This window comes from Mustela nigripes, chromosome 3 (genome assembly GCF_022355385.1).
Source record: "Mustela nigripes isolate SB6536 chromosome 3, MUSNIG.SB6536, whole genome shotgun sequence".
Taxonomy (NCBI): Eukaryota; Metazoa; Chordata; class Mammalia; order Carnivora; family Mustelidae; genus Mustela; species Mustela nigripes.
The window spans coordinates 189278671-189305744 of NC_081559.1; the positions used below are offsets into that span (position 1 = coordinate 189278671).

General features: G+C 57.1%; 1 protein-coding gene across 3 annotated transcripts in view; it reads right to left on the reverse strand.

The window, feature by feature from the left end:
- Positions 1 to 9173: 9173 nt before the first annotated feature.
- ST3GAL1 (ST3 beta-galactoside alpha-2,3-sialyltransferase 1) overlaps positions 9174 to 27074 on the reverse strand; it is an 89311-nt gene continuing 71410 nt past the window's right edge. For all 3 annotated transcript variants that reach the window (XM_059395206.1, XM_059395203.1, XM_059395205.1), the window contains exons 5-10: positions 26437 to 27018; positions 18571 to 18767; positions 17481 to 17660; positions 16217 to 16262; positions 14678 to 14797; positions 9174 to 13506 (exon numbers count right to left, since the gene is read on the reverse strand). In XM_059395206.1, coding sequence (XP_059251189.1) covers positions 13333 to 13506; positions 14678 to 14797; positions 16217 to 16262; positions 17481 to 17660; positions 18571 to 18767; positions 26437 to 26748 — 1029 coding nt within the window. In that variant the 5' untranslated portion in view covers positions 26749 to 27018 and the 3' untranslated portion in view covers positions 9174 to 13332. The remainder of the gene's footprint in view (positions 13507 to 14677; positions 14798 to 16216; positions 16263 to 17480; positions 17661 to 18570; positions 18768 to 26436; positions 27019 to 27074) is intronic.

Genomic DNA, 27074 nt, shown 5'->3' on the forward strand with positions numbered 1-27074 from the left:
CCACATGCTCCAAGCCCCACAGAGGAGCTGAACAAGAAAGTCATGGGGCATCAGATCACCTAGATTTCTTATTTTATAGATGAATAAATGGGGGCCGGTGAAGGGACAGGGCATTCCTCGCGCCGGGGGTGGGTATGACAGGGAGGGCTCTCCGATCTCCCGACCTAGGGCCCTGCCCCTGCCTTCACACTCTGCAACGTCACTTCCCTTCACCCTGCTGCTCAACCATCCAGTATTATTTTTTTTTTTTTTTCCTCCACTCAGCTCGCATGATAGAGCACCTGCTCGCTGCCAGGTACCAGGCTGGACACGGAGAACACAAGAACTCACCAATGTCTGATTAAGAGCTCCCCGTGGAACGAGGTAGACAGGAAGGCAGAGGAATAATGCTAATAGAATAGTCATGCCAGCTCCTGGGGGCTCTGGAAGCCTAATGAGCCACCGGAGGGGGATGGCAGGTGGGGAGGGGTGATCCGTCCTCCAGCCAAGGTTGAGAGGGCAGCAGATGGCTCTCCAGTGGTCCAGAGGGCTGCTCTGTCCCAGTCTAGCCAGCGAGCCTAATAGCAAGCGAGAAGGCAAGCCATGTGTGGCCCAAGCTGGAGGTTGGAGGTAGGGGCAGGAGCTGGGACTCGGTTTTCCAGGGAGCCGGGTTTAGGGCATCACCTGCCCAGCCCTGCTTCTTCTGACACTCCCGCTCAGCCGGGCCTCCGCGCAGCGGACCAGGACACGGCCACCGCCTTGTAGCACCGAGCCGGGGAGGTCATGCACGCATTTGCCATCTTTAATAAGAAAGTTCAGCTGGTAAAGGGAAGCCACGTTTATGTAACAGGAAGCCTGATTTCCAGGATGTGCAATGCAATCACAGCCCTATTTCTGGAACAATTCTACGGGTTCCAATTTCCTTAGAGAACTCCAGCAAAAACCCGCAGGCCAGCAGACAACGGAAGGGTTCAGCTTTTCTCATTTGTTGCTCTTGGTCCTTTTATCCCAAAGGCCAGACTGTGGGGAACGTGTAACCCACACCCCTGAGTTCGGGGCTTCCAGAGGAATCCCCATCCGTCAGACACGGGGCTGGACAACTGCCCCGAGACCTGTCCCAGAGGGTGCTCATGCCTTTCTGACCTCTGGCCATGACCCCAAGAGTATACAGACACTGGCCCCTAGATTTTTGCTGAAGCAGGACAATCTGCTCTTTCCCCTGATGCTAAGACCCTAGAGACTGAGCAAGTCATCTAGTCACCCTGAGCCCTAGTTTCCACATCCATAAAAAGGGATTATTATTAATACACATTTTGCCATTTCCTAGAGCTCCTCTGATCAGATGAGAAGATACAGAGGAAAAAATTATGTCTTAGTATTTTAATTTTTTTAGCTTTTAAAACATTTAAGTGAAATCCATGTAACAAATAATCAACATTTTAAGAGGTATTACCCATGCAGCCACCACTTCTATATGGTTCCAGAACCTTTGCATCAGCCCAGAATCTAACCCTGGGCCCATGAAGCTGTTACTCCCATGGCCCACCCGTGGGCCTCACAGAGCCCGCCAGCCCTGGCCACCGCTGCTCGGCTTTCTGTCTCTGTGGATTCACAAATTCTGGCTATTTCACATAAGTAGAATCCTATAGCATGGGGCCTTTTGTGACTGGCTGTGTTCACTTCAGATGATGTTTAACTATGGGGTGTATCCATATCAGAACGTTTATCAGTGCGTCATTCCTTCTGACGGCTGAAGAATATTGTGTTGTATGGACGTACCGTAGTCTATCCACTCTGCTGTTGAGAGACACTTGGGCGGCTTGGGCCTTTTGGCCCTTGTGATTAGTGCTTCTGGGAACACTCATGTCCACGGGTCTGAATATGCTTTCAGTTATTTGGGGGTACATACCTATGAGAAGGATTCCTGGGCCCTACGGTAATTTTGTGGAACTTTCTGAGAAACCACGAAGCTTTACTACACGGCAGTTCTGCTTCCAACTGTCGGGGACAAGCGTTCTGTTTCCTCCACATCTTTGCCCACGTTTGCCGTTTTCTGTCTTTTTGATTACAGCGGTCCGAGTGGGCGTCCAGCCAAATCTCCTCAAAATCGTCACTGAAGATGCTGAGCGTCTTTTCCTGAGCACGATGTCCGTTCATATAACTTCTCTGGGTAAATAATCTGTTCAAATCCTTTGACCGTTTTTAAATGGATGATCGGGTTGTTTGCCTTTTAGTTGTTGAGTGGTAGGAGTTCTTTATATATTCTGGAAATTATCAGGTAGATGATTCGGAAATAATTTCTTCCATTAGGACTAGTTAGAAATAATTTAGAAGAAACATTTTATGTACTTAGAGCTTTAACCTTGTCTCATCTGTCTCCTTTCCTTCCTTTTCCCTCCTTGTGTTTCTCCTCCTCCTCTTCCTCCTCCTTCTTCTTCTTCTTCTCTCTCTCTCTCTCTCTCTCCCCCTTCCCCCACCTCTCTCCACAGAGAAAGAGAAATGACTTTACACTCCAGTAAGAGATTCCAGTCATAACCTTCAGAACTTTTCAACTCCTTTGGGATGCCTGGAGGGTTCACAGAGGAGCATCCCAAACTGTTCTTCGGTAGAACGATGGAGCTGGTCATCCTTGGAGCGATCCTTGCCTCCCACACACTCGGAGGACCCCGTGCCTGGGAGTGCAGAAAAGCCCTAGACGGGGTCTTGGCCAGGAGCGGGCCCCGGCCGTGGAAAGCCGGGCCTTACTGTCACAGACCCTTTCCATTCAAACCAGGTGGTTCCTCACACATGCATCGTGGGACTGCTGGGTGGTCCCAGTCACAGGGGGCTCACCGGGCAACTGGGGAGATGCTGGTGGGACTGTGCACGGAGCTGTGGAGCACAGAGGGGCATCGTTAAGCTGGGCTCCGCAGTCCCAAGTCCCTCCCCATCTGTCTCTGTCTCAGCCAGATTTGTCACTAGTCAGCTCGACTTGGATTACCTGTTCCTGGCTCAGAGCTGCTCAAGGACAGCGAGGACGTGAAGCCCCTTACAAAATGTGCATTTTGTGTGAATGTACGCTGGACCACCACACCCCGTATTGTTTGGGTGAGATGGCACTTTAGATTTCCCTGCTCACCCCGGTCTACACCCTCCAGTGCTCTACATTTTCCTGAGGGGAAAGCCCAATGCCACCCAGATTCCCCAAAGAATGGGATCCTGCTGCCCTGCCTCAGTGTCACAACACCTTCCGCTTTGTGATTGTGCCACGCCCGCCTCACCTCAGGGCCTTTGCACCTGCTTGTCCCTCTGTCTGGCACACCCCTCCCACCCCTTCCTTGCTTGAGTCACGATCTTTACCCCTCCATCTCAGCCGAGTGGCCTCTTCCTCCAGGACGTCTCTCTTGATCTCCCTAGACAAGCTCAGCCCCAGGATGCTACAGAACTCTGAGCCTCTGTAGCCACGTGTCACACTGTTTTCCAATGGCTGGTTTGACCATGTCCACTAGAAAAACGGTTACATCAGGGAAGTAAAGGAATGTCCTCCTTTGTCTGTCACGGTGCTTTATACTCCACAAACATGGATGGATGAATCACTATGGTCCCTGCTCCCAGGCTTGCTGGAACATCTGTGCCCCCAGGCAGGGGCCAGACTGAGGTATGATGCTAAAGGGGCCAGCTGGCAGGAGCCGAATCTGGCCCTCTTCTCATCTGACCGCCCTGGAGCCCTCCTGCCTGTACTCTGCGCTCACGCCCGTGTGCCCTGGCCTGCTTAGTCTGTCACACGGGGCCAGAGTCAGGATCCCCTGGACACTGTCTGCCCCTCCTCTGGCCAGGCCAGGCCCCGAAGGAAGCATGCAGCCCATCTCCCCTGCCTGCTCTGTTGTGTATATTAAATGTGTGCTAATCTCAATGGCCGGCCAGCCTTCGATCCTGGCTTTCCAGGTCACGTCGCGTGTGGGCTCCAGAAAGAGGGAATTCAAGTCACGCCTCTGTCCAAGGAACTATCCATCTCTGAGCCTCATGCAGAGGGTACTACTATCTTTTTCACGTGGCTGTGGGGAGACTTCGAGGAGAAAATGCCTGATAAATGCCGGGCAAACAGAGAGGACTCAGAAAACAGTAGCGGGGCCCTGTTTGCCTTCTAGGCACGCTTTCGCTCATATACACACATGCCCATTTTACAGATTAAGAAACGAAGGTTCCCAGAAATCAGGTTTTCACCCAGCTCACAAAGCTAACGAGTCACGGAGAAGGGCCGCCGCGGGAAGCCAGGAAAATTCCAAGATCTGGAGGTCTGTCTGGCGCGCCAGGCCAGCAATGTCCTGTGCAGTGACCGCGCAGAACCCTTCCAGCCACTCCACGCTGGCTTGGGGGTTTTGACCTTTTCCAGCTGCGCCAAGGCTCTTCCTCCTGACCCACTTCTCTTGGCCAAGCACAGAGATATTCGTTTCCTTATCTGGAGGGCGGTGGAATTGATACTGAATGCCATTTTTTTTTTTTTTTTTTTTTGTCTTTTGAAGTTCTGACCTTATACAGGGGCGTGTGTGTTTTCTCCTGCAGTTTTCATCTGCTTTCCCCGGCCTGAGCAAACCCTGCAGAGAGCGAGCTCTGGTGGCAGGTGGGTCCGTTGCGCCCTCTAGTGGCCACCACTGCTAGGCGGCTGGTCTGTGCTCTTAGTGGAGGTCAGAATAGGAACCTTTTGGGGGGCTTGGGCTTTCCCAGGGCAGGACCTGCTCTACCACCTGGAAGCAGCCTGCGGGGGGCTCATCTCCAAATTGCTTCAGTCTGGAGCAAAGCTGGCAGTGTCCTGGCCCCAGACTTTTGTGGGACTCCGCCAGGACTCAGGAACTCAGTACCTTTCTTTTAAGTCCTGGGCACACCCCTTCCTTGTGGGGACGTTACTCCACCTCCTAGAGGTTCAGGCTCCTCATTACATTCTCCTCCAGTGGGGGAGTGTCTTGGCAGGATTGTTGAATAATTAAATGAGATTAAGGTAGCCAAACCCCTTGGCCCATGTGGACCCTGGTGCAGAAGGAACCCAAGGTCATTATTGCCAATCTCCCATTCTTCTTCCTGGTGTTGCTGCTGTCTGGCTACCTGCCTGAAGCCCCTTGTCTTGCCCCACCTCAGCCCCCAGGGGCCCTTGCTGAGTATTTATCAAATGAAATGTATGTAAACATCAAGTGTATTCGTTTTCCCCAGTATCCCATGGGGCAGGCAGATCAGGAATCATTCCCATTTTGCAGAGAAGCCCCATGCCTGGATCTAGGTCGGCCTCTAAAGGCATGTGAGGGCCCATGATCCAACCAAGCCCTCCTCATGGGAGGCCTCCCGGGGGAAGAAAGCTTCCAGCAATTTACAGACCTACACTAACCGGAGCTCCCTGTTTTGAATAAAGGCTCTGGAAAGCCAGTCCAGAGGCTATAGAACATGGAAGGGGAGGCGTTCTCAGAAGTCACGAGCCACCACGGGAAGGTGAAGCTGGACGTCTGGGGCTCCGCAAACCCTCAGGCACTCAGCTTTCTGGTTTATACAATCTGTAAACTTCTGGAAGGCTGAGAAAAGAGGTTCTCAGTTGGTAGCACTCCCAGCCCCTGGCTTCAGTCTTCTGTGCTCCAGGAAGTGTACCAGGCACACGCAGGGAGCTCCCTGGCCGTGCCAAGGGCAGGCTTGCTGCCCGGACCTTGGAGGTCTGCCTGGGGGTCCGGAGCCATCCGAGCCTCTGCCATCCGAGCCTCTGGCCGCTTCTCTCTGGCTCCCAGAGCAGCAGCTGGGGTGAGGACCACATCCCGAGGGGCCCACACTCCTGCTTCTGGACTTCAGCCCCCGCCCTTTCTCCCCAAACCTTTCTCTTGCCGCACCTGCCATCTGCTTATACCACGTCCCTTTGCGCCCTGGCATCTGCCATCTTGGTGCCTACTTTCCCTCATTCCTGGTGGACTTTTCAAATTTGTCAAGTGTGGTTCTATCCAATTTTGTTTGTATCCCAGTGACTTCCCTGTCCCTGTGGAGCTCATGTATAGAACCTGCCCTTCAGGGCCGTGGATGTCTACTCTCCGCCCACTTCCTTCCTCCACCTTCTGGCTCGCCATCACCTGGAGCTCTTCCATCCTGAAGGCCACTCAGACACCTCGTGCCTCATTCCTCCCTGAAGTCATCTTGGCCCTAGCCTTGGTGGGGGGGGGGGGGCCACAGCCCCATGGACCTGTGGCTTCTTCACTCACTCCTTCAAGCCTCCTTGTCCTGTTCCTCCTCCTGAGACTGTCCCCATTCACCTCCTGCAGTTTCTCATCCAGACCCACAGCCTCCTTGGTCTATAACCTGGCAAGGTCCAAGTCTCTGTGTCTAAGTGGTGGGGGTCCTTGGGCCACAATCCTGCCTTCTTGCCATGAGCTCTGAGCTAACAGAGAGACTGATTTGGGAGCCTGTTGCTACTTGCACTTTGGGTCCGGCTGAACTGGAGGAAGAGGCTGAGAATTGCAGCAAAATATCCCGTTGGCTCTTGCTTATCTCATCCAGCTGAACTGACTTTTCTCTCCCTGGCTGTGACCTCCTCCCTGCTGGTGGCAGGCCAGCCTGGAGTGAGCGCCGTGGAGACCCAGAGGTGGGAGACGTTGGGGAACACTGCACTTCCCAGAACCAATATGGCGGTGGCTTCCTGAGCTCCTGGTGGTTGTGTTCCCCTGGTAGTGGAGGCGGCGGTTTCTGTTGTGTCTTCTTAGGACAGCACTAATCTCATCCAGGGTCCTACCTTCACGACCTGCTCTAAACCTGATCACCTCCCAAAGACTCCCCTCCAAGTAGCATTAACATATGAATTTGGGCTAGGGCTCCAACAAAGGAATCTAGGGGACACAATTCGGTCTGTAGCAGCGGGTTGGAGTTGAGTACAGCCAGTCTCTGGATCCTTCCATGGCTCGCAGAATGTCAGGTGTGGCCCGCATTTCTGAGAAGCAGGTTACCTGGTATTCACCCCTCCTGGGAGGACCCAGTGTTTCCGCTGGAGATGGCCAGGAGGGCCTCTATTGTTCTGCGGGACTCCAGGGCGTGGCCGGGTCCAGGGTGGGCTTCAGAGGGAACAGAGCGACAGGGGCACACGAATACATCAGTATCGTCCTACAGATGGATATTGTGAAGTAGTGGTTTCAGAACCGGAGCCCCTCATGTTTTAAACCCTCATGTTTTAAAACAAGAGGCAATTAGAACACTTCTTCCCGGAAACTTCTTTTGGATTCCATGAGCTCTTTGCTGAACAGTCAGGTGTGTGTTTGAAGCAGCCTGAGGGGGGCGCCTGGGAGGACCTTCCTAGGGTTCCCGCAACCAGATCCTGGAGGACCTGCGTTTGTGGGATGCATGGGGAGGAGGGGGGTGTGGGGGGCCGGGGTGGGGGTGGGGAACGCTGGCTCTTGGCAGGTGCCAGAGGGTCCTAAAGAAATATCTTTAGGTCCTCAGGTCTCTCTGTGGAGGGCCCTGGCTAGTTCTTTTTCCTTCCCAGGCTCCTTCCTGCGTGGGGCAGGGTCGTCGGGGGCCCACCCGGCTGAGCCTTCCCAATGGGGTCTGCTTGCATGTGTCGCCACCTGGTGGCCGCTTCCCCATCTTGGGGCCGTAATGAGAGCTCCCCCTGGAGGGAATTTGGGGGAAGCTGGGTCTCTAATGGAGGGGGATGGCGGGAGAGGAGTGTGCTAACACTGTCTGAGAGCAGGCGCCGAGAGCGGGAGGATAATGAAGTGATGACGCCGAAGAGGAAAGGGAAAGCTAAGAGTTGAAGAAACCACTTGGGAAGCAATCAGAAGTAACACCAAAGCCCCCAGCAAAGGGAGTAGGCGCCAGGGAAGAGGTGCCAGAAAGGGAGGGGGCGAACGAAATCAGCCTGGGTGCCCCAGCGGGCCTCACGGTTTGCTATCATCTCCTTCTTCATGCCTGAATTTGGTTTAATAACAGCTAACATCCCCTGGGGGCTTCTTGGTCACCCGAGTCTTCTTAGCCTGCGGTGTGTGTTAACACACTCCACCTTCAAGCATGTTTCTAAGGGGCGTACCCCAGGCCCCTGACTGTCCAAAAGGAGCTCAGGCACAGAGAGGTTAAGGAACTTCCTTAAACTCACAGAGCTAATAAGAAGGAACACAGGCGGCGTGACTCCAGGGCGCCTATGTTCCTCTCTGCCCCCCTCCGCTCTGAGGGCTGCCCTCACAGGGTCACCACAGACCAGCTTCCCAGATGAGCCTGGGAGATGTCCTCTTGGGAGGCAGCAGAGGGACAGGGAGCCCCGGATCTGCCGAGGGGAGGCTTGCTTTGAACCCCACCTCTGCCCTCAGCTGGCTTTAATTCTCCACTCCTTTGCACACCTGGAAACCCAGGTGGCCCTCCTAGGGCTGCTTTGAGAATTCAAGATCGTTGTCTAGGGAGGCATCGTGCAAAGTGCGACCGGCCACACAGATTGGGGGGTGGTACTATATCCACCAAATGCACATTGCAGAACCCCAGTCCTGGATTTCTGGATCTTCTCACAAGAGATCTGTGCCCACTTTGGATCAAACTTGGATTCATCCACGGATGTACCCATTTATTGGAGGAAAAGCTGAACCCTAATTCAGCCCACATGGGGCCCTGGACAAGGCTATTTCACTCAGCAAAAGCTTGGAGCAGCTGGCGCACATCTCCTGGGGCGGGTCTCCTGAGTTGCCTTTTTTTTTTTTTTTTTTTTTTTTAAGATTTTACTTACTTATTTGAGATCCAGTAAGTATGAACTTGGGGGGAGGCAGGGAGGCAGACGGAGAGGGAGAAGAAGGCTTCCTGCTGAGCAGGGAGCCCGATGCGAGACTCCATCCCAGGAAGCCAGAACCGTGGCCTGAGCCCAAAGCAGACAATTCCCCACCGACCGAGCCCCCAGGCTCCCTGAGCTTCTTTTCTTCTTGATCTCACACCCCCTCTGACGGCCGGTACCATCGTGTCCCGTTTGGCAGAGGGGGCAGCCGAGATCCAGAGAGGTTTGGGGACCCATCGGAGTCACACAGCCGCAAGGGGCGCTGCGGTATCTGAGAGGCTCATGCTCTGAACCTCTGGGCCTGTGGTCGGGGCAGACACTAACCGAGGCGGCCCCCTAGCAGGTGAGCCATTGGGGGCCTTTTTTTAGGACTGAGAGTAAGCCCACTGGAAGCTGTGAGGGGAAGGAGGAAGGCGCGACCCTCGCAGAAAGACGACGACCACCCCCGAACGATAAAATAGCTTTGTTTTAATTCACTCTGATTTGAATCATTGGAAATATTCCACAATAAATAAAACAGAGCAGAGGCTGGGGCAGGCCGACTCTTGCTACCTTCCTTCAAAATGCACCCCGGTCGGCGTTCGGCTACCACACGGACACGGGAACGAGGCAAGAGGGAAAAGAAAGTAAATTTCTTAAAAACACCAACAAGGAACCAAACATGATTGCAAAGAACAGAAAGTGCTCAAGAAACTTTGGCTTTGAGGTGAATCTGGTGAGGGCCAGGCGCCGGTGGGCAGCCGTGTCTGTCCCCCAGGGCGGCCCCTCCTGATACGAACCCAGGGGGAAGCTGGTGTCTGGCTCAGGGCTGCCCACAGGAGGGCACAGAGGGCAGTCCTGCCCTTTGAGAGAAGGGAGCAGCGGGGTCAAGTTCAACACCAGGGCCGGTGAAAGCGGACTCTCTCTTGAAACCCGTCAGCCCAGACCACAGGAGAGGATGACCAGCTGGTGGCCCATGGGCACGTTTGCTTCCAACCAGAGGTCCATGATGGACATGACAATGACCTTGAGCTCTGCAGAGGGGCAAGGGCAGCGGCTCGTCCCCGATGGCCCGCGGCCAGCCATCTTTGGCTTGTGCTTCCCTGGAGAAAGTGGACGGACGGTGAGTTCTTTTCTGTTTTCCATTTTTGTGTTCAGGCTGCCTCGAAGAGAATTGTTAGACGCAAACATCACGGTTCTAATATTCCCTGTGATTCCACTGCACCCCGGAGCCAGAGGCCCTGTCCTTCTGGTAAGTTCTAACTTGCAAGGATCGTTCTCCCCACCTTCTTGTCTGGCTTCTCCATTTTCAGTCCTATTTTCTTCAACCTGGCTTCTCCCACTAAGCGCATGCCCGGAAAAGCATCGCTTTAAGAACTTTCTTGTCTGCCCTATGGCTCTGGAAGGCAGACGCTACAAACCAAACCCTCCCTGCTCTCTGCCCTGGCAGGTAGATGGGGGGGGGGGGGGGGTGGGGGGGGGGGGGGGGATGGGAGTGGGGATGTGGACCCAGGTGCTGATTTTGCAAAGGTGACTGCAGCTCAAGAAAAATCAGTCTCCTGGCCCCACAGGGTTGGGGAGGGTGCTGTGATCTCTCCTTCTTCTTGGCTCCAGTCTTTCTGGCTTCAGGCTCACACTGACCACAGGTAGGGACACCTCTGCTCTCTGCCTCTGGCCCAGGACTGGTCTCCAGGGAGCTCTGGACCTGAGGAGCAGATGGAGAGCCTTGGGCCCGGAGCCCAGCACTGCAGTGGGCCCTTGAGAGCCTTCCCTGGGGACTTCCCACCAAGTGCTCCGTGGGAAATACTCTGGCTGGATTCTCAGACGCCCGGGGAGGACACCAGTGGTCTTAAGCCCACCCACGCCTTCAGTCCCAGCCATGATGATGGGCGCTCTTCGGTGAAGACCCTGCCCCCTGGCTAAGCCAAGGAACACAAAGAGGTGTGTGCTGGGGCGGGGGTGGGGTGGAGAGCAAGCCTGTCTCCCCCACGGGAGGGATGGCGGGAGGGGCAGACCCTGGAGCTGGCCAGGGCCACCACCACCAGCAGCCTCAGGAGGAGCCCAGCGGTGAGAGGCTGAGCTACCAGAAACCTCCACCAGGTCACCGTTCTCAGAGATGCTGGGCGGAACCCAGCAGGGAAAGGCCACCCTGGGATGCCTCAAACAGAGAGCAACGACATTGTATTTCTGCTCCAAGTGTTTGACTTGTGCTTTCCGTCCCAACCGGTTCACTTTTGCAAGTCACATTCCTTCTCTGGGCCTTGCTTTTCTCCTCTGTGAAATGGGAAGCCGGGAAGGCCTCTCAACAGCTTGAAGGGCCCAGCGGGAGGGAGGGAGAGACGGCCAGGATCAGGCAGCTGAGCCGGACCCCTCCTCGCTCTGGGGACCCGTTCTGACTCCGCCAAGCCCAGAGACAGATGGCACGTTCTGAACGTGTCGTCTCTGAGTGGACTCAGCTCCCGGGACTCGGGGAGGGGCTCAGGAGTCCTTTCTGCTCCCTGTCTTAGGGGACACTTTTCTCAAGGGATGAATCAGCCAACCAGCAGACACCTGCTTTAGTCTTTGGGGACTTATGATCAGAACGATGACCTCATCATGACGTAGGAGCCTTGATCGGTCAGGAGAGTCTTACATTTTGGAGGATTTTCCAGCTGGAACGGGTTTTTGTTTGTCGGCTCGCTGTTACTTTGCTTTTTGTAAACAACTGCCTGGATTCTGCATCTTTGAGAATCTAGTGAAAACTACAGAGCCTCTCCCCAGGAAAATGCTCCTACGCACAGGCTTGGGGGAAACACATAAATGGGGCATGCTATTTCTGGGGGCACCTGTGAACTGCCTGACACCCTCTGTGGCCCCTGAGTTCCCCAGATGCCTCCCTCCCTGTTTACAGAAGGACAGACGGCAGCCGGGAGAACAGAGCTTGCCAGAGGACAGCAAGGAGCTCAGGAGACAGGCCCCATGGCTCCAGAGACCGGCCCGCTTCCCTCTCCCCGGGGACACTGTCACGCGTCCTCAAAGTCACAGTGGCCTAGTAGGAAAAGCTCTCGACAAGAAAAGTGCTTTCTCTGATTCAACATCAGTAGCGGGAGCCGACCGACCATCACCGTCCTCCAGCAGGTGCGACCCCACTCCCCACCTGGCCCTAAGGGAATCCCACTGCGTTTTGGAGACTCTTCGCCTGAGACTGAACCCAGTCCGCAAGGACAGGGAAAGAAGGCGGAGCTGAAGGGAAGGAGGTGCAGAGCCTCCATGAACCTACCAACCCAGAACCCCGGGATCTGCCCAGGGGCAAACCCCCAAGCCCTAGATGCCTCCCACCCCAAAGCTGAGGATTCCCATGAGAATAGATTTAAGCTCCCTGTGCCCCGGCTGCCAGCTGAAGCAAGAGCAAGCTTAATTAAAACATCAGGACCAGCCACAGAGCCCCAAAGTGCACACAATCTCAGCTGAATTAAAAAAAAATAAAAGAATCAATAAATAATCAGGTAGGCTGATGAGGACGAACCAGAGCAGCGCTGGGGTGAGAGGGTGAGGTATGTCTTCTCCCGCTCTGAGGGTCACGTTCCCAGGATGGCCCTGCCTCCCCCAGGACACTGTGCAGGTGGCCAGGAGGGACTTGGCCCAGAGCGTGGGCTCCAGGGGAAAGTGCTGGCTGATGGAGGTTCTGGGCGTGGAAGGTCATGGGCACCGAATCCAACCATCGGTGAACGTAAGAATGACCTCCTGCGGAGGATGTCTCTCTGGACAGTGTCGAGTGTCATCCTAACTTTGTTCCAGATCCGGCACCACCCCAGGAAACTAGAAAAGATATCCCCGGCTCTGGAGCAGGGGGTTATGAGACCAGGGGTCCCCCAGTTCCCGAGTCAAGGCTTTTGCCTCATTTCAGCCAATGCGCACATTTCTCCCCCAAACACAAAGGCACATGGAAGTAGTCAGATCTGCTGTCAGCCATGATGATCGCAACCAAGATCGATCACTCCAGGAGATGTCAGCTTGGGAAGAAGTCCTCTGCGGAGTCTGCAGCACTTGGCCATGAAGACCTTCGGGCTGGGGAGCCCCTCCCGGCCACCAGAAACGAGCTCGGGGAAGACAGCACAGGTGGGGTGGTCGTGCCAAGTGAGGGAGGGGGCAGGCAGCGTGCAAAGAAAGGCGCCGTCTCGCCCCCAGGGTCCATGTGGTCCGATGGGGCTCTGTCCCGAGGTCCTCCTCACTCGGGAAGATCCCAGAGAGAATCAGAATCTGGGACTCAGCCCCGGACCCTGGGCAGAGGAAAGTCTCTGGGAAACTCTCTCCCTGGGAAACTGTCCTTCACTTGGGAGCTTGAAGTCTTTGGTGTCTGCCCCCACCTCCACCAGAAAACAAAATGACTTGAGCATTTAGAGACTGGACCTCCCCCGCGTCTCCCCACCTTCTGCCAGCTCCAGGACAGCCCTGGGGCGGGGTCTCCCCATCGAGGACCAGTCCTGAGACTCGCTCTGCAGATGCTGCCAAATGCTGGGTGCGAGAGGCCATGAGGGGCCCCGGAACACACCTCCGAGAATGGCCCTCAAAGCCCCCTGGGCAGAACGGTTCCAGCGCGAGGCTGGGGCTGGCCACGGAGAGGCGGGTTCCGGGGCTTCTCGGCAGCATCATCTCCCCTTAAATATCCGGATTTTATTGATGGACGCCAAGGTGGCCGTCACGTTGGACTCGAAGTCTCCATCGTGCACCCCGGTCTTGCGAAAAGCCCCCGCCGAAGGGTTGTTCTCCCAGTAGTGATGCCAGTTCCCCTTACTGTCCGCCCCGAAGCCGTACAAGTCCACCTGCGGGGGCAAAGCATGGGTCAGAACCAGACAGCAGTGAGACAGGTGGCACCTCTAAGAAGGGGTGCCCGTGGGTAACCCCCAAATCTGCAAACACAGCATCCGGAGAGTCACATAAACCCCTCTACTCGTACACCCTTCCAGTTCCTTCCTGGACCTGCAGGGGCTTTCTGAAGTAACAGCAAGCTCTGGGAAAGTCTAGTGTGATGCCAGAAGGCACGACGGGAGGCCCTGAGGGAGCTGGGGCTGGGGGACCGCCACCCCCGGGCTCCAGAAGGTGGGGGCAGGGGGAGGAGAGTGGGAAGGGGGGCGGAAGGGGGGGGGTGGTGAGAGCAAGGCTCCCAGCTCTGTCCTACTCGCTGGTAGAGCCTGAAACTGCCAAACCCCTGCTCGGAGCCTCACTTCCCTCATCTGGAAAATGGGGCCGAGAGGACCGACCCCATGGAGGCAGGTGGTAGGTGCGGGTCGTCTTCTTCCCTGAGGCTAATTTCCTCGTGGTCCAGGGGCCCTCCCTGGCCAGTGGGCGGGGGTGGGGGCTTTCCAGGATGTGACAAGCATGTACTGAGCACTTCCTCCATGCCCAGCACTGCGCAAAGTACATCAGAGCTCAGGCAGACCTTCATCGGGGCCACCTGGGGGACGCAGGAGTCCGGGGTCAGACCTCGGAGCTCTGACTGACCTTGAGCACCAGGGAGGGGAGGGGGGGGGCGAACCTCCGGGCTCCCGCCCACACAGGAAGGCGGAGGCCAAGGACTCCAGGCATCTGTGAGAGCTGGTGCCACTTGAACTGGGTCTCGGGAGATGAGACCCAGGGTAGGATCTGCCCCGGGATTCGTGATTCTGCCCCCATGTCTGAGATTCCACCCACTGGTTCTGCCTCTGCCTCGGGAGCCCGCGTGGAGGGACCCGGGACCCTCGCTCCCGAGAACGTATCCAGCGAACACTGCTACCCCGTGCAGCCCACTCTGAGAGCAGCACTGGAGAGTCACGGCAGCATCCAGCGTGGCGATCGGCATCGGAGCTTCTGGAACAAGAGCTGTGTCAGGGCCCCAGCAGGGGGATGGAGGTCAGCCCGATGGCAGAGGCTCTCATGGACGCTCTAGGAAACGTGGCAGGAGAAGCCCTCATGGGTGGCTGGGCGGGCACGGGGCCGGGGCCGGGGGGGGCGTACCTCATCGCAGATGTGCAGCGAGAAGATGACGGAGAGGATGCCCGTGGACGGGTACCGCCCGTGGCCCTGCAGCCAGCTGTCGAAGACGTACTTGATGAAGGCCGGGTGGTAGATCAGGATCTGCCGGAGGACACAGCCCTTCGTGAGCTGCTGCGAAGGACCCCTGCGCGCCTGCGAGTGTCCCCCCCACCCCGCAATGTTGTGGCCTTGGGGGACGGAGCCGTGCCCAGGATGAACGCCCCCGAACTCTGGGCCTGGCACGTAGTGGGAAGGACAGGCAGTAACCTCATCACGGGGCCCGGGAGGCTCAACCACAACTGTGAGACGGAGAGAAATGAAGCAGCGAGACAGTACAGCCCCCCAAGAGAGAAGCCTCGCTGAGGAGGAGACATCCGGGTAACATTCCAGTCAGGCCATGAAGGTTCCAGGGAACAGCATGAGGTAGGGACAGAGATAGCCCTGTCACCCAGCAGGAAACACAGGCACGGGGACACCCGTTCTGCCAGCGATGGGACTGAACGGTCTCCACGCCGTAACAGGGCCCCATGTGCGAGGAAACTGAACTCAGAGAGGCTAGCGAGGTGCCCAGAGCGACACAGTCAGGCTGGCTGAGCCGGGAGGGGTCTGGTATCAGACCAGACCTTAACACCACGCTCCCCACCCCCAGCGCTGCCAGGAGGTCAGGGAAGGAGACCTCAGGCAGTAGATGGTGCGCATGTGTGTCCACGAAGCCCAGTGCCAGACCCTAGGAAGAGACCGGAGCGGAGGACCGTGAGGGCTCTGCCGAACTGTTCCTCTCAGCCTGGCCTTCAGCCACGGGCATCTGGGAGGCTCTCCCCTCTTCCCACTCGGCCCTCCAGGGATTCCCACGTGGCCCCTCCCCAGGGCCGTGCGCCGGGCATGAAGGGCAGGGGCTGGAGGCGCGGGGAGTGCTCCAACTCCAGACACACCGCGAAAGAGCTGTGTGTTCCCGAGCAAGTCACTTGGCCTCTCTGACCCTGATCTCACCAGGTGAAAAGCACACAGGGTATGCCAAGAACAGTGTGGTAGACACTTCACACTTCTTTCCTCCTTCTGCCTTTTGCCCAGGTCCTGGCCAGCCCCATCCTAGGGGTGCCACTGGGGAAGATGGAGTTGGGGGCCGAGAGGTGAGGTCTGGCCTTGAGAAGCGCACACCGTATGTACAGCACCGGTGTGTACTGTAAGGCCACGGGCACCCGCATCGCTGGAAGGCTGGAAGAAGCCCGCGTGGCTGGGCCACCCCCTCCCTGCAGAGTTTCTGACACAGCAGGTCTGGGCTGGGCCCGAGGGTCTGAGGCTAGGGCTGTATCCTAGCAAGGCTGCTGGGCCGGGGTCCCCCATGGAGAACTGTCCCAGGATCTGTCTGTGGATCAGGGAAGCTGCCTAGTGGCTCCGGCATCCACCAGCCCATGGGCCCCGGGGGCTCTTGGCAGCCAGGTGCCGGCGGAAGGGAGATGGGGCTCTCCGCCGTGGAACTGAGCCTCAGCTCAGAGGACAAGGGCCTGAACCTTGACTTACCTTATTCTTTTTCACTTTGATCTTTGCGGGGACAGGAACGTAGGTGCTGCAGGTGGAGAAAGAGGGGGTGGTCAGTGTGGCTAGGGGCCCAGGCTGCCCGCATGCCCCTGGGGGGATGGATCCTGGACAGGGCATAGGGACGCCACCTCCTCCTGTAGCAGTAGCCCATCGTGGACACCAGAGGGCGCTCTTGGCTAACTCGAGAAAATTTTCAAACTGCTGCTTCCCCCCCCTCCCACCCCCCCCCCCCCCCGCCAAGAAGTTGAAGACTGGGGGACTTGCTCCTAGCAAGCCTGAAGAAGCACAGCTCAGGGCTGCAGCGCTGAATGATGAGCCCTACAAAGACCCCCTTTCCATCTGCGAGGTTACATGTGCCCCAAGACGAAGGTGCAAATGCCCAGCCCCCTGGCCTTAAGTCCTATCTATGGGGGCAATTCCTGCTCCTGATCCTGGGGTGGGAGGGGTGAGCAGCCGAGCGCAGGCGTGGCCCCCTCACCCCTGCCCAAGCCCACTTCCCTCACTGCCTTCCGGAGAGGGCGGCCCCCAGCTTCCCGCACCCCAGTCCGTCAGGCTTGCTGGCCTCAGACTGGGAGGCGTCTGGCCATTTGGACAGCAAAGCCCCTTCTTTCCAGGAAGAGTAGGGAACTAGGAATATGGCCCAGATGCCAGCCTGGCTCCCAGGTAGGGCTGCGTGCTGGGGCAGGCCTCTGGGTCCCCCTGGGGGAAGGGAGGCGAAGGAATGAGCAGTGTGGGAACTCGAGTAGACAGCCAGAGCCCAGGGTGCAGGGCACTGCCTGGGACAAAAAAGCCACTCGGATATGAGCCCCAGGACGGGCTGGCATGCTGCCTCCCAGCCTGCCTCCACCGCCACCCATGACTACTTTGATAGCTTCAAAAGCAGGGGCGCTGTCCCCCTCAGGGTGCAAGGCAGAGGCAGGAAGGGGCAGAACAGGACTCTCATGTGTGGGGAGTTCTTTCCAAGTTCTTCCCAGGGGGGCCCCTCCTCCCCAGGAGTTTCCAGGAAGCCTTGGAGGCCTGTCCCGGAGTCGTGACCAGGGGGATCGTGGGTACCCATGGGTGTTTGGAGCTCAGAGAGAGAAGGGACCAGGAGCTGCTGCAGGCTGGGTGCATTCCAGAAGCAAGTCTGGTGATGGGGGTGGGGGGTGTTCTGGTGTAGGAACAGCATGGTGGGGGAAACTGAGGGTCCATGGGGGTGTAGACAACGGCTTCCACTCCCCTCCCCCTTGGGAGCCTTGGGACTCACTGAGAGATGGTGCCCGTGGTGGTGGCACTGACCACCCACTCCAGGTCGGTGGTCTTGAAGGGGACCAGGACCATGCTGACATTCTCCGCCAGCTCCCTGAAGCTCTCGGGGTATACCAGATGGTGAGTGGTCTTGCTCCCAACGTCCATCTCAAAGCCCACCGTGGGGGCCTTGTTCATCCTGGGGGAGAAGGGACAGAGGGACACGCATCGCATCGCACGGGCGCTGCTTCGGGGGCCCAGCTCCCTCAGCTGTGAAACAGAGATGATTAAGAGGCAGCTGGAAAGCTTTTGCTATCTCTGTCTCTTCCAGGATCTCCAGCGAGCCCGATCATTGCCACTGTCGCGGACCTACCGTGCACAAGGCACCCTTCCGACCCAGGAAGGCGCCGTGTTGCACCTTAATGACAACCACGCCCGGGAGGTATCCTGTGCTCCTATTCCATGATGGAAGAAACCGGAATGCCAAGAATTTGTCCCAGGACACAGAACTAGCAGGTGGCAGCCTTGATCGCGGGTCTGTCTGACCCGGAACCCAAGGGTGCACGCCAGGCTCACCGAGGCTCCGAGAAGCCAGGCTCATGCTCTGAGCACATAAATGCGGAGAGCCCAGGAACAGGGGATGATTCTAGAAGGTGGCTTGGGAATGGCAGCCCCACTGCCGAGTGAACAGTGGGGTGGAGATTACAAGAAACCCAGGATACACATCTTCCTGGAGGATCTATTTTATTTGGAGATAAGGAAACGTATTTGTTAAAAGTGTATAGTTTTATTATGGCTTAGATTCCAAAATGGGGCTGAATTTTAGAGATTAAACCAGTCTTCATAGAAATCTTGCCCTCTCTCCAGGCCCCTATGAGCCAACCTCCTGGCCTGCTGGCTTCCTCCCTTGTAGGATTTCCCAGCTGGGTCCAGAGAGGCATGGTAGGTCCGCCTCCTTCCTACGATGCACTACCGGGGAAACTGAGGACTATGGGAGGCAGTGGGGGTGCTGGGTCCATGGGGAAGTCTGGGCATGCTAGCACGGGAGTCCTGACCTCCTGGTCCTGAGCCGAGGTGTCTCTAGTGGCTCCGAGGGTCCAGGCACTCACCTGAGCACGAAGTCGTGGCTGTCGATCTGAGGCCCATACCACGATTCCTTCAGGTTGCCGGAGTTGCCCACCACGGCACAGCGCCGGCAGCCCACAGACCTCTTCTCCAGCAGGGGGTCCACGTTCCCGGGCACCACCTGGAACAGCTCCCTGATGGTATCGTTCAAGTTATTGGGCTGCTTCTCCCGCTGGAGCTTCTGCGGGCCGAGAACAGAGGAGAAAGGTCAGCCCGTCTGTGCTGCTTCTGACTGGGGCCACTCAGCCGCCCCCATGCTGGGCCCCAAGCCCCCCACTTGCGCTCAATGGACCCTTCCTTGGTACCTTCCTTTCTCCTGGGCACCTGGAGACCCACCAGAAGCCCAGGAGCCGCTCAAGGGAACGGGAAAGAGATCACTCCCTCGTTCTGCAAATGCTTTCTGAGCACCAGCTACGTGCCTGTGACTCCACTGGCCACTTAGTCAATGACACTGGGTGAGAGGAGAAGGGTCAGGTGACCCTCCAAGGCCACCTCCCTGGCCTTGGCTCCCTTCATTCTCCTGCCCACCGCCGGGGGACCACTGGGCTCCAGCAAGACCAAAAAACCAGCCCTTTGCTGGATGCATCAAGGCTTTCGACGTCTGTCTAGCACATTGTTGGCATCTTCTGAGACCGAGCTCCGCGTTTCCTGACTTCCTCACTCATGGTAAAACCTGGAGACCTTTCCTGATTAAGCAGTGTCTTCTCTGACCCTGTGACCAACCTCGGGCACACCGCATCCCATCTGAACAGCAGACGAGGAGGACACCGTGGGGCCCAGACTGGGTGAATCATGTGTCCCACATCCAAAGCAGGATTTGAACCCAGGCTTTCAGAAACCCACTTAAAAGTCCCTCCCACAATACTGCTCCTGTCTCAGACCATTGGAACCTTGACCTTCAGAAAGTTCAGTCCCTGGAGCTGCAGGGGCTGGGGCGGGGGTGTGTTGGGCAGGAGAGGGGCTGTGGGGTGAGGCCCACCAGCCTCTCCCAGCCCCAGCCCCAGCCCCAGGGTAGTGGATGGGAGAGAAAAGAGGTTACAACTCGCTGTGGCCATTGTCCAGGGGATTCGTGGCGGGGCCCATGGGGGGATACAGGCATGCAGCCCCTGCCCTGAGATGGAAGGAATCAGATCTCCAAAGGAGGGGCACACCAGGGGTGTGGTTCCTGTAGTGAAAACCTTCAGCATCTCCTCAGACAAGCCGCGGGAGAGCTGCAGGCAACAGGGTCTGGACCACTCGCCACACCCCCAGGAAGGTACAGTAAATGAGAGAAAGTGAAACAAGTGTTGGAGAGGATGTGGAGAAAGGGGCACACTCGGGCATTGCTGGTAGGCATGGAAAATGGTGTGGCCACGTGGAGAACCCACATAGAACACCATGGAAGCCACAGTTTCCGCTCCCAAGTCTACACCCGAAAGGACTGGAAGCAGGGTCCCGCACAGAGCCCCGCACACCCACGTTCACGGCGGCGTTATTCACCAGAGCCAAAAGCTGGAAAGCGACCCACGTGTCCACTGGCAGGGGACCGGATGAAATAGGTGTGGCATGTCGCGCAGTCATGAACAAGAAGGGAATTCAGCTCATGAGCTGACTCAGTGGGAGTCTGTGCTTCTCGCTCTGTCTCTGCCCCTCCCTCTGCTTGTGACTCCTCTTTCTCACAAATACATAAAATCTCAAAAAAGAAAAAAAATAATAAAGGAACCGCTGGGACTTGGAAACATGCTTACTGACCTACGCCAGACACAGGAGGACAAATATGGTAGGATTCCACTGTATGAGGTCCCCTAGGGGAGCCAAATGCATAGTATGGAAGGTGGAAAGGCAGTTAGCTTGGGGGGGGGGTAGTTTGCATTGAACAGGGGCGGGGTTTGCAGGCACAACAGAAGAAACGCTGGCTCTGGGAGTCGGGGTTGGTTGTGTAACAGTGGAAACATCCTCAATGCCACTGAGCTAGCTGTACACGTACAAATGGTCACAATGGTCAACATTATGTTATGTACATTTCAACACAATAAAACAGAACAATCCCCAGATTAAACACCTGCTTGCAGTAAGATCTCCTGGGGCAGCTCCAAGCTCCCGGATGGGCAGCCACCCAGGATCTTGCTAATTCAAATGGCCTGACTCAGTAGGACTGGGCTGAACCCAGGATCCCACACTTCCAACAGGCTCCCCGGGTGGTGCTGCCGGTGCAGGTGGAGGACCCCGTCCACACTGTCTTGGAGGCACATCCCCGTGGTCTGAAGTGTTGAGGCCCTGGGAGATGGGACTTAGGGAGCACAGCACTGCGGTGTCTTAACCCGGCTACGGCTGTCTTACTCATTTTTAATGGCTCACTTCAAGAAAAAAAAAAAAAAAAAAAAGTTCATTTTAAAAAGAAATCTCCCATCCCTACCGCAAGTGGAAAGCAAGGATTACTTGGCAGAAGTTAAAAAAAGTAATCACACCAAACAATGTTATCTGATTCCCGCTCAGACTGTCACTGGCCCGGGCCCGCTGCCCACGCTTCGCTGGAAGGAAGGCGGCACGGGACTGGACAAGTGCGTCCCCAAGCACGGGGGCGGATTAAAGTCCTTGCAACTGCACAGCAGGAGAACCACTGCAGACTCCGTGGACTCCCTTCCTCGTGCTGGGATGTGAGGGTCTTGAATGCCCGGCCCCGCCATCACCTGGAATCTCGAGGCCGGCTACATCCCGTCGGCGACCTCGAATCTGCTGTAGTGCTTTGCCGTCAGGAGCGGAGACGGAGGCCCAGAGGGGAGAAGGGTGAGGCCATCGGGCACGTGCACCCACACGTCCGCAGCGGAACCAGCCAGAGCTTGGGTGGGAAACTTCTGCAGGAGAATCCTAACTTGTGCACCTGCCCGCGAGGTCAGATGGGGCAGGGCCCTCAGTGCTCATCTGTGTCCCTGTGCCCGTTTCCCTTGGGAAGGGATACTCCAATTTCCCTCTCGTCAGGGACAGCAAAGGGACCACTAGGCTGCTAACTCGCCCGCAGGAGGGAATACTGAGAAGTTCAAAGACAACCTCTCTGTCTCACTCACTCCTCTGCAGGAACTTCCAAGTATCCTTCTTGGTCAGCGCCCCACAGGAGCCTGCCCGCTGGGGGTCAGCGCCCCGCAGGAGCCTGCCTGCTGCGGTCAGGGCTCCTGGAGGCCGCCCTGTGACTTCAGGCAGGGCTGGGAAGCAGACGCTGGAGTCAGGGCTGCAGCTGCATGGGGCGACTGCATCGAGGGACGGGGTAGGGCGGGGGACATGATCTCCATGGCAGGGTCCACTTCAGCGGGCAGGGGCCAGGGAGGCACACGTCCTGGCACACTCACACTCGGGCCACAGATGGGGAAGGGCTATAGGGGAGCCTCGAGGCATGATGTCTGGCCTTCTGCACCTCCTGTCCCAACCCCCCAACCGAGTGTGTTGGAAGGACGTATCCTGCCCCCACCCCTGTCCTGCCTTTCTGCTCCGCCAGTGAACCTTGCTCCTCCTTCCCAGTCCAGCTCGCCCTGCGGCACCTGTGAGGCTTCCCACAGTCCCCCAAAATACTGGTCTCTGCCTTACGCATGTGCTCGGCACGCAGGACCCTCGCCACAGGCATTGTGTAATGTCCGGCTGCTGTGGGCTTGTCTGTCCGGCCCTGGGCGTCTGAGCAGCAAGCACAGACAGACAGACACCCACTCAGGGTGCTGAGCTCCGCCGGGGTTGACACCCACCAGACCCAACACAGCAGAGCACCCCCCCCCCATGCTCTAGATGCCATGTGCATGCGGTGGGCAAGTTACAGCAGGCTCGTGTGCCCGCCTGTGAGCCCTCGTCATAGGTGGAAGCCTGTGTTCTGTGGTTCTTCTTCTTCCTCTTCTTCTTCTTTTTCTTATTTTTTTTTTTAAGATTTTGTGTTTTTATTCAAGAGGGAGGGAGAGTGAGAGAGAAAGAGAGCGCAAAGAGGAAGGGAGAAGCAGACCCTGGCTGAGCAGGGAGCCTGACGTGGGGCTCGAACCCAGGACCCTGGGATCATGACCTGAGTAGAAGCCACCCAGGAGCCCCCCGTGGTCCTTCCATACCAGGCCCCACTCAAAGAACGTCACAGGCATTTCCTCATTCACTCCCCAGAACTGTCTTATGAGCAAGGTGGTATGACGTACCCATTTTACAGCTGAGCAAACTGAGGGTCAGCGAGGTGGAGTGGATGGCCCAGAGGCCCCAAGATAGCCTGAATCCCCCGGCCTGACTCCAGAGCTTGTCTCTGCACTGGAACGTGATCCGACTGTGCCCCTCACCAGTGAGGCAAGCCTGACCAGTGGAAAACGAGGTGAGGGGTCCTCACAGGGTGTGGTGAAGCTGGGGGGTGGGAGGGCGGTGCCTGGAAGCGAGGCCTGGGCCCCGAACAGAGCGGCACCCGGCGTCAGGCGGGGGGTATTACTGTCTTGTGCACTGAGCACCGTGCTTGGGGCAGGAAGACGTGGGCGGGGCAGAAGGCAGGGGCAGACGGAGCGGGTGGGTCCAACAGTGTGTGGAAATGTGGCTGCGGCAGAGGGGACCCTTGTCCTCGTGACTGGGACACAGGCGGGAGGAGAGGGTCATGGGCAGGTTGGGGCCAGCCCAGGGGTGGCCCCGTGTGATTGCTCCTGTCCTCCCGCTCCCGCTGGAGCTTACACCTGCCCTGTCTCCTTTGCCTACCGGGACTGTGATGCCCATTGATGGCAACCTTGAAGCTCAGAGGCAGGGTGGGAGCTCGAGACCCCGCAGTTGTGGCCACAGACTCCTCCTGGCTCAGCGGGCTGGCCGGTCTCCCTGACACTGCAGCCACCTGTTTCCCACAGAAAGCACCCCTCCTTCACTGGGCTGGGGCTCCCTCGCACGGTCTAAGTAGGAGAGCACGACTCTGGTCATCTGCTCTACCCCAGGGCTCCCAGGGGCCTAGCGCAGAGTGAGCCTAGGGAGAGTGTGAGCTTGCCTCCTGGGCCCCATGGCACCAGCCACCTGCCGCTGGCTCTCTGCCAGCTGAGTGCCCTACAGCGGGGCTCCCGGTGGGCTCCCGCCAGGCTCCGAATGTGTGAAAGGCAGGGGCTCTATGGTTGGGGTCCTGGGTCTGGATCTGTCCATAAGATTGTCCCGGTTCCCTGGGGTGGGGGTGGGGGGTGGCTGCAGGCAGAGCTGTGATGCATCTTGGAATTCCCAGGGTGGTTTTGATTTCAAATATTCTGTGTCTCTACCTGGAGAACAGGAGATCTTGTCCGATGTGGTATCCTGATTCTCCACTCAGGACGTTTGGTCTCTGTGTCATCTAGGCACCCAGAAGCTTTAAAGCCCTACTCCTTTCTATCAATTTCTGTTCCCAAGGGCTCTCTATCCCCAGCACACACCCCTTCCAAGCGGCCACCGGCGCTGAGCTCCAGGAGAGAGGGGCTACCGAGGAGGGCTGGGGTTGGGACGTGGGAGACAAGTTGATAAAATTCCAACAGTCACTTGGAAAAATGTTCAGCCTTGATAAGCGCTGGGGCAGGGGGAAGCAAATTCATTATCACTTGCCCATTCCGCCAGCAAGAATAAATACAAGTGTTACAAACTAATGTTCGTGACGCAGCTGTTAGAGCCTGCATCTGAGGACTCAGATGAAGAGGTTCCTCGAGAGCCCTCTTGATGAGACCAAGAAAGTCGGGAGCAAAAGCCAGGAACGGTGAGGGCACATCCCACTTCCTAAGTCTAGAAGGCACAGAGCAGTTTCTGCAAAGATACACAGATTATAGCAGGAAATTGATTTTTTTTTTAATATATATACTTTTTTATCCATCACAGCCTAAGTCAGCCTAAGAGCGTTAGAAGCGGCTCTCCCCAAGGACCTTTGGGAGGGGAGTAGATGAAGTTGTCCTGGCTACCCACTCTAGAAGTTTCTCACCAATACCTCCAGGTACGGAAGGCTGGATGGCACGTGCTGTTTGGAGCAAGTCACCTTTCTTTTCTGGGTTTTCACTTTCCTTCCCCACCCACGGAGGTTATGGGGGCAATTCTGCAGCCCCTTGTCTCCTGCCAGGGTCAGCGGGCAATATCTGGAGACATTCTGGGGCTCACAGCAGGGGGGTGGGTGACGCCAGCATCTCGTCGGTAGAAACTGAGGATGCTGCTAGACATCTCACGATGGGCGGGACAGCCCCAGGAACAGAGATGTAGCCACCCCAGAGTCACCAGTGCGAGGTGGAAATCCCGCCCAAATCTTCGTCAAGCCTGGTCCGCTGCCTCCCAGAGCAGACACTGGAATCTTCGAGGGAGTGAAGACCCTGCCTATTCTCTCTCCCACCTCCCCAGGACCCACCCCAGGACCTGCACACCGAGGGGCTCAACACAGTTCAGCGAACCAAGACTGAGCCTGCGCATTCCGACTCCCCTCTTCTGAGTCACTGCAGACTCTTCCATCTGCTCAAAGAGACGGGAAGCTCCCCAGAGTGCGAGAATTGCTTAGAGTTGCTGACTGGGAAAGCCAGCCTCCTGCAGGAAGCCCCCCCTGATTTTCTCAGCCTACACACAATTCTAACTTCTTAACATAACCTTGTTCACATTGCCAGGCTGATGCACAGCTGGTCCCTCGGCCTAGAGAGCCCTTCCTGTGCTCCCCACTGGGACAACCTCTCTGAGTCCTTTAGGAGGAGCTCCACCACTGTCCCTTCTGGGAAGCTTTCTCTGAGAGCTCCCACTCCAGCCCTAAGGTAGGGTTTGGAGCCCCTGCTCTGCGCCTCTGGATCCCCTCTCCCCTTCCGAAGCAACACCTATGACCCCAGCCTGTGGCTGGCTGTCTCCTCCTCTCTAGCCGCCCTGGCGACCCAAGAAAGGGAAGACTATTTTTTCAATTTCATTATATTGACACTTGGCATATAGTAAGTGCCCAATAAATCCGCAAGGAGTTAATTCTTTCTCACCCCCTTCACTCTATTTTGGAGTTCAACCCCCTAAATAATCTTTCAAACCCCTCAATCGGATCCTGGGACTCCCCTCAGATTCACAGCAGCTTCCTGTTGCACAAAATACAAACCAGAAACCCTACTGTGGGGGTTGCCCACTGCCGGGGCCCTGCTCCTCCAATAGAACCCCGCGGAGGCCTCCCTAGGGCTCCTATGCTGGCTGCTGCCATGACCCGGAGCACATTCTCTGGATCCTTCTATGCCCAGTGCCTTCTACCTCCAGGGTCTTAGCTCAAGTCCTGCTTCCTCAGAGCCCTTCCCCGATGACCCCATTTACAGAGGCCCGGGGCCCCCAGGCTCTATCACAAACCTCATGTGACCTCCATCAGGGCATTTCCAGCTGAGTCAGTCTTCGAGGTTTTTCATCTATCTCCCTCAGCCAGGAAACAGTTCCCTGAGAATGAGGACCTGGTCTCTTTTCTGCATCTCGGAATCTGTAGTGCAGGGAACCAGTGGTCTCCACAAAGGTATGTCCAAGCCCCAACTCCCCGTGAACGGGACCTGGTGGGAACGGGTCTTTACCGCGTGAAGTTAAAACATCATGAGATGGATCATCCCGGATTTAGGGGGCCCTGAATGGAGGAACAGGTGGTCCTGCCGACATAGGTGGAGAGAGACCCAGAGGAGGGGTCAGGTGGAGAGGGAGGCAGAGCCTGGCGTGGTCTGTCTGTTGTTTTAAGTCACCCAGTTGGTGGCCGGCCATCTGCTCCAGCAGACACGGGGAACGCATAGGGACGCTCGGCTCTGATTTACACAGAGTGGGTCTTCCATGAACAGCTGTCGCACGAACAAACGATGCCTCCATCCCGACCCCTGCCAGGCACCCTGCCCTCACCCCCCGTGCAGCCCACAGCCGCGCCCCACTGGGCCCCCAGACGCACCCCCCAGCCCGGCTCTCACCAGCCACCAGCTGTAGGTGTCCTCCTCCAGGAGCGCGTTTTGCGCGGTCAGCAGCGGCTGCATGGACCGGTTGAACCTCTCGTCGAACCAGGCCGACACCCTCTCCTGACCCACGCAGTGGACGCAGGAGCAAGGCCTGTGCGTGTACTTCATGAACTTCTTGAAGTTCTCCGAGAGCTCTGCGACCATCTGCTTGGGAAACCAGGTGGCGGTCACCATGGTGTGGGAGTAGTTCAGGAAGAAGGAGGTGAGGAAGATGAGGAGGACGAGGAAGGTGAGCACTTTGAGCGTCCTCTTTCTCAGGGTCACCATTTCTGCTGTCCGGACTGGCGCCTCCCGGGGCTGGCGGGGCTGGAGGAAATCACGCTTGGTCGAGGGGGAATTCGGAAGAAAGTCCCAGAGATGGAGGCCCGCTCACAAGGCGAGACAGGGATTCCCAGGGGGGCCTCCAGGCCTGCGAGGGCTAACTTCACTCCTGCCCGGCGATGGCCACCCCAGGATGTGGGACATCACCCCGTGACAGTCAGAGGCTAAGTGGACCCCTCTGGGGGGTTGCGGCTTCTTGCATATAATTTGTCCTTTCTGGAAAAAAAGTAGGCGGCTTTGTCAGCAGTCCTGAAACAGCCGACAATATCTCT